This window comes from Parasteatoda tepidariorum, chromosome 5 (assembly GCF_043381705.1).
Source record: "Parasteatoda tepidariorum isolate YZ-2023 chromosome 5, CAS_Ptep_4.0, whole genome shotgun sequence".
In the NCBI taxonomy this organism is placed as follows: Eukaryota; Metazoa; Arthropoda; class Arachnida; order Araneae; family Theridiidae; genus Parasteatoda; species Parasteatoda tepidariorum.
In genome coordinates, this window is record NC_092208.1 from 24,221,119 (window position 1) to 24,228,869 (window position 7,751).

At 30.8% G+C, this 7,751-nt stretch overlaps 1 protein-coding gene across 1 annotated transcript in view; it reads right to left on the reverse strand.

The window, feature by feature from the left end:
* Positions 1-1,581, reverse strand: part of LOC107454978 (meteorin-like protein) — a 49,509-nt gene extending 47,928 nt beyond the window's left edge. The window contains exon 1 of the mRNA XM_043052363.2: positions 1,085-1,581. Within this exon, the coding sequence (XP_042908297.1) occupies positions 1,085-1,191 (107 nt within the window). The 5' untranslated portion in view covers positions 1,192-1,581. The remainder of the gene's footprint in view (positions 1-1,084) is intronic.
* Between the last annotated feature and the right edge of the window lie 6,170 nt (positions 1,582-7,751).

The following is a 7,751-nucleotide window of genomic DNA, read 5'->3' on the forward strand; positions in this document are numbered from 1 at the left end:
GGACTGTATGTAACACCAATAGTAGAAAAGGGGAAATCGAGTATGTGGTTAAAATGATAAAAAGATAGTAATAATTCGAAGAGCGTTCGAAAATTATTTAACAGGAAGGAGAAAAAAAAAGAGCAAGGATGGCTGGAGCGCATCGGAATTGTGGGAAGCGAGTTCATGTAAAAAAAACTCTCTAAAGGGATCTGAATTGAGTAAGCGATAATAAATAAAATATATTTAATTGATTTACTAAATTGAATCAAAGTTAGTTTTATCTAGTTGATAATAACATAAGCGATCTCACAATATGTATTTAATTCATTACTTATATTATAATCATACTTTATTAAATTAAAATGTTATCCCACATTAATTTGAAAAACCCAAATAGAAACAATAATACAGAGGAGATATAAAGAATAACGTAGAGTAGACTATAAAATATAATATACAAGAAGCTATTTTTATATATTTAAGAATGTGTTATTAACAAAATGTGCGCGAATATGAAATAGTTCATGATAAAACTGCACCAAAATGAAAATTTAATTAATAAAACATTTGCCATAACTAGATTATCTCCTATGAATTTTATTAAAGAAACATCTTTTTTGAATAAAATAATGACAATATTGGTATTATTGGTAATATAATAATTATTGGTACCATTACACAACATAACTTTTATCGCTAATTTATATGAGTTTGCATTATCAATACTTGGTTACAGTTATAAAAATAAATAAATAAAAAATTTTAAAAAAATTCCAAAATTATTCTTTTCGAGGAAACGGATTCAGATATCCTCTGAAGATAAGATATCAAGGGATTATATTCGTCAATTACAATATTCTTAGAAAAGGTTGTTTTAATCATAAAATATTTTTGTGAAGTGTCTGCTTAAAGAAAGAAGAATAAAATTAAGATTTCGTAAATAGCGTAAAAAAATTTTGAGATGGATCGATAACATATCTGAATTTCACCTGGAAGCATATAGAAAGCATTCGCTATTACCTTAGACCAGGTAATAATGGAATGGAAACAAATTAATGTCTTAATTAATTAACATAAATTAAAATGTGCAAAATAAACTTACCTTCCAACCCAATCACAGGTGTCGGAATATTGCCCGCATACTCCTTTAGTTTTGTGAAGGATCAGAAAAATAGTAATAAAAAAAGACGAGAACACAGAGAATAACATTTCCTCAGTCTGACCTAAGAGCACATATTTCCAATATTAATTCTTCTCTCATTGCATCAAACAGGTTGAGCACCGCAAAAACTTTCCGAATCCGTTCGTTCTTTTCACAAAAATATAAACATAAATATCTTTTCTCTAAATAATCCGTTGACAACAGGTCACAAGGAACGGCGAATAAATTAATCAGCTTAGATTCCTATCAATCGAACACGTGCACTGATAGAATAATAATTTGCAAGAGAGGGGATAACATACGAGAAGCACAGAACCACTCAAGAAAAACTAAGCTTGCCTTACTACTATAACTCACTCTGTTGTAATACGGGAAATAGAGGGAAGAGGCAAAGCACACGAGTTCAAAGGTAAACAAATGTCTCAACCAATAAGAACGTCTCGTTTAGAAGAAAAACCGCCAAAATGATTTCATATGCTTTACTGCTGCCATCTAGTAGCTTTTAAGTAAAGAAATATCGCTTGTGTATCTTGAGGCTTTTGGTGTCTCCCTCTTTTGTTTTAAATAAGTAATACAAATGAGAAAATCGTTTGGATCAATCAAAAATGAGGAACACAATTCAAGATATGCATTACCAAATATTACAGCGTTGAAAACTAATTGCACAAATTTTATAAAATTATAATAAATTTTTTTGCACAGATTTAAGTGTAAGAATTTTAGTTTCTGATTCTACAATAATAAATTATGATTTAAAATATAAACTTTTTGACAAATTCATAAATAAGGGAGTGTTTAGGCTTTAAAGGCCCCGGACAACTGGGAAAAGTAAAATATACCTTCTGCATTCTCAAATTTCTGGTAAGTTGTAGAATTTGCTACGACTTTGTTCGAGAAATTGTGAAAAATAGTGAGTAATACAATCGAAACATGAATTAAAAGTAATAATACAAATAATATTACAATCGCAAATATAAAATATTATAAATTTATAAAGTTGCAACATTGTAAGCATATTAAAGTTCCAATAATATGCATTGTAAAAGTATAAAAACTTCACTATAAAATGCGCAATCATAATATTAAATACGCCATTTTAATGCTTTTTCCTGTAATTTTAGCGACCTTGATCTAAATCTAAATCTCCTAAGTATAATTATATTTACAGATTTCAGAATAATAGTTTCATAAAAGTTGTGTTAAAAAAAGCCTATATCTTATTAGAATTTGAACACTAAAAAAAAAAGTTAGACACCAAAATTTTATAATGTTTTTTCTTTTTTTTTAATTCCAAACAATAATATAAATTAATATAAATTTTATACTTATGAGCAAAAGTTTGTTTTATGCTCACTTTTCAGCTATCAATCACAAACAATTTCTTTTCATATCTACTTTCAACATAAATTTGATAACTCTTTGTCTTTTTTTAAAAGAGATATTGGAAAAAAAAAAACTTTCATTTAAAAAAAAATTGATAAATGACCTGTATATCATGTATCATGTTCTTTTAATTGCTTATAAATTTAACTTTAATGTAAGTCAAAATTTATTTCTTTTATTCAAAAATAATTTTCCTTAAAATTGAAATAAATTTTTAAAAATTTTATTCTCCACAATCTCTACGAATTGGTACGAGACGCTGTAAATTAATTTTAAGTAATTCAGTACGAAAATTGCCGATTTTTTCATTGAATTTGTCGCAAACAAAAAAAAAATTTATTCCTTATGTGCAAATTATTTGTGTTTATACTGAAATAATTTGGATGAAATTTATTGAAAAAATAAATGGAAAGACTTGGATCGATGATATAAGCCACATATCCAAGAGACCTTTTTTGAAGAAAAAAAAATAAAAAGCACATTTTTGTGTAAATAAAGATAATAAGATGTTTTGGTGCATTTTGCTGTTATCTGATTGAAATTCTGAAGCATTGGAAAGTAACTATTTAGAAACAATGTAAAGAAAAATATAGAGTTAAAAAAAAATAAGAAAAGTGTGATTTATCACGACATTCCCTTCGTTCCCTCCTTCACTCATTATAGATACAATGCAGATATATACAATATACAATACATACAGAACACATATATACAATACACAACATATACAGTACACATACATGGAATACACATACAATGACGGAACTCATCATCATGACTGGGTGTCAAACCATTTAAAATTCCATTACTGATAAGGCAATCTTAAAAAATTTCAGATTTCTCAAAAAAATAAAATAAAATGTAATATAAGAAATGTCTATTCATCTAGGAATTAAAGATCTGGTTTTTCTTTTAATGCGTTAAAGATTTAATTAATTTTAGAACTTGAACTAAATCCAAAAAAAAAGCGAAATTTTCATACCCATTTTTGAATGCTTCTAATTTTTATAAAAATGGGCATGTGCGAACCAACTGAATTGCACCACTTCTGTATTTATACATGTACAGTGCGCTGGAAAAAACTGGATAACTTTTTATTTAATGATCGGACTTAATGGTTTGGGGGCCTCTTAATGGTTTGAGCATAATTCTTCATGATAACAATCTGTTATTAAATTTTATTCTTTGCATGGAATTATTTTTGGATTTATTTATTAATATATTTAATAATATATTTAATAATTGGAGTTTTCTTAAGAGTTCATTTATAATGGGTGAAAAAATTTTTGAATCGTAAGATTCGAATTTTTTTTAAAGATTATTTTAAAGAATGTAATTTTAAATGGCAAAATACGAAATTTGAATAAAATCGGTCGAATAGTTCTCGAGAAATCAAACTTTAAATATATACCTCTTTTTTAAAACTAGGTAACTCAGCGATCCGGCCTACATTAGGTGCTTACATAATGTTTGAAAGACCTCTAGTTTGAGTTGAGTATAGAAAAGAGTATTTAGAGTATAGTTTCAATTTTACAGAAATAAAAATGTTTTTTTTTAAATCTTATTAAAATTTAAACATACACAGTATAACAGCCTGTAATTTCAGTATCACATCAGCTATTCGACTTTTTAAGATATTTAAAATTTCCTTTTATGTTCTTATCTCTAACTAAATGAATATTAATTGAATCAATAATCATCGAAATAAAATTTAAAAAAAAACATAAAACGATTTTGAAAAAAATATATCTATTTTATACATTTGTTACTGTAGCCGAAAAATCCATTTCTATGCGTATAGTTATTGTAGTCGCGGCCACACATGACACTACTTTTACTTGTAGTTCGTTACTTCTCAAATGCAACACTTTTAACTTGTAATTCGTAACTTTTTTCGGGAAGAAATACAAAAGTATTTGTAACGAAAATATCAACAACAAAAAAGTCGTTACTTTTTTCAGAAATTTTTCAAGGAAGTTTTTTTTCCCTCCAAAAAAACTTTTTTTTGTATCAATCTTATAAATTTATTGTATGATTTATAATTTTATTAACTAGCTTCCTTTTTATGTAACACCCTTGATGATTAGGAATTATACTACAAATTAAACGTGACTTTATTTCATTATGACTCATTATAATTAGTCGATTCACACGGATTTGAAAAAGATTGAAAAGCAAAAACAGCACATTAAGCGTAATTTATTTAAGAGCCGCAATTAATTTTTCTTCAATCGATGAAACGTTGGAATAATTTTTTTTTCCGATTAAAGATAATTACAAATTCCATGCAATTAGAAAAAAATGCCAGTTTAGTGATTACAAGAGAGTGGTCCAAAACCTTAAAAAATCAGTTACGGAATACCGGGCAATGGCCTATAACTTAAAAAAATAAATAAAAAGTAAAAAAAAAAAAAAAAAAAAANAAAAAAAAAAAAAAAAAAAAAATGAAAAAAAAAATAATAAATAAAATAAAAATAATAAATAAATAAATAAAATAAAATAAAATAAATAAAAAATAAATAAAATTAAATTTTAAAAAAAAGCATTAGTATATTGAATACGGGACAATTGTATATCATGTGACCGACGCTTTTAAAAAAAAAAAAGTTTTAAGAATACCAGTCAACGTCTTTTAACAACGAGGAAAAAAAAAACAACGGTGTAGGAAATACGATAAATTCCCTATCATTCTACAATTGAACAATCTATGTCGTAATGGCTCAGAGGATAGAGCTTTCACCTTCCAATGAGATGAACTGGGTTCTAATCCCAGCAATGGCTGATTGATACGAATTTCGCACCCGGCTAGCACTGATCGGCTGTTCAACAACGGTTATGAAATGCAAAAACAAAATTGAAAAATTCTCTCTTATAGGGAGGAAAACAGTTTAAAATTGAGCAACTAGTGTTGCTCGCTTTATGTTTGGTAATCTTGCCACCGGGTAAAGTTGCTACTGATCATTAATATTATGAACCAAAGATCTCATAACTAAGTAAATGAAATTTCCCCAGAATTCCTCGTTATTTCCATAAAGTTTCCTAATTTGATCCCTTTCTTTTCACAGATTCCCAGGATTTTTTTTTCATTCATCACGCTATTTATAGTTTGTTGACTAAAAATAATTCTCCGTTTTTCCCAAAAATGTAAAGTATACAGTTTATGCCTGATAATAAAATTCAATGCAATTTAAACTAGTTCTCAAATCTACGTTATCGCAAAATATAAATAACTTTTATTCGCTTTCTTTTTCACTCTCTCTCTGATATGAAACGTGAACCGCCTTGATCTGGAATGAAAAGTTCGATTCAGCTGCTTTGTTCGGACGTAAAACATTCAGATGGTGATGGAGTAATGATAAGCAAGAGAACCATACGAAGATACTTCTGAGTCAAAGGACAAATAAAGTATTTTGAATATTTTGATTTTTAACATTTTTCAAGCTTTCAATGGAGACTTTCCTTGTATACGCTAGTGTGGACCGAAATTCTTCTCAGACTTCGAGATGCGACGTAAGTCATCTTAATTAAATTTAATTTAAACAGAAGAATCCATTTGCCAAAAAAAATAGTTTTAGGTGCCAAAGTGGAAAGCTATTAATTTTTAACTCGTTTTAAACGAATAATTTCTGTACTGTAAATGTTTCATTACGACTGATTGACGGTATCGTAATAACAAGATTTAAAAATTGTAATTGTATATAAAAAATCTAAAAAGGAGAAGGGAAATTTTGATTTACTTCCGACAATGCGTGGCGTGGCGGTCGTCTCTCGGTGCAACACTCCTAGTGAGTCGTTCGCAGCCGAACATGGCACCGCCGCACCCGTCTCGGGCTTGTCCCTTCGGCCTCCTCTGTCCTTCGAACGACAGTGTTGCTCTTGTCGGGCGTGACTCGGGGCCATGGAACCACGTGTCCATGCACCACCGGGTCCTCCGACTGATCTGAGGGTTGCAGCCACGATAGTCTTCACGTATTTCCCGGATGTCCCGCTATGGGACGGGTCGGGGTTAAGCTCCGCTTACTTCCGACAATGAAAAATGTATTAAAATTGTACTAAACTAATTGTATTGACGATCGAAATAGCCTACGGGTGGCGTAGAGCAGAACTCTTTACGCCTGGCAACACTTCACATGCCTCCACCATTAGCGCGTGGAGAGTCATAGAAGAAGGAAGTACATTAGTTTCTGTCTTGATTTTCATATAGATTAAAATCTTAAGTTGGGTGGTTGTTGTTGTTGTAATTCATTTACGTCGCACTAGAGCTACACAATGGGCTATTGGCGACGGTCTGGGAAACATCTCTGAGGATGATCCGAAGACATGCCATCATTATTTTGATCCTCTGCAGAGGGGATGGCACCCCTGCTTCGGTAGCCCAACGACCTGAACGCGAAGTTGAGCACTTTACGGTAGAACAGTTTAACGAGGACCAATACCGCACACCCTCTGTCCTTGCGTAGAATGATCCAAGTGGTCACCCACCTGCACATTGACAGCATCCAGTGATGCTTGACTTCGGTGATCTGCTGGGAGCCATGTCGTAACGATCAGTCCACTGCGGGACTCTTTTAAGTTGGGAAACTGTAGGGAACTTAAAGCATAGTTCTAAAAGAAAGCTTCATGGAAATTCTATAAAATATTTTTATTAATTAAAAACGAAAAATATTAAGAAAAGGAAAAATATCGTAGTACATTCCTATACAACTGGAAAGAGGAGGAGATGAAAGGACTTCTCCCCAGATAGTGTATTCAATCGTTGTGATTGCGTATAGTTGGTAAAAATTTCCGGAAATTTCTATTTTTAAGCTAATTTCTCTATTTTGAAAACTAATTTTTTAAGAATATAATTATATTTCTTTGGAAGACAGTGGCTTTTTCACGATTATTGGGGCAATCGATGGGCAAGGGGCCAATCGCCCCTGACCCCACCCCAGCACTGCTGTTGCTTGTATTTGAGTTACAGGGAGAATAAAACCACTAAAACCTCGCACTGTTAGACTGTTGAAGGGTATTCTAACGTAATGTCTGTCTACCACTAGAGATATTTCACATTAGCCGTAGGAGTGGGAAAGTATACGAAACGATTAGCCATTACTGGCTTTGAGCCCGTGTCACCTTATCGGATGCGATTGCTCTATCCCCCCGGGGCCAACCAGTAAAGCCTCGCAATTAAGTTTGTTTCAGTTGGGATACTAATATGGTCAACGTCCCACAAGAGCTTAAT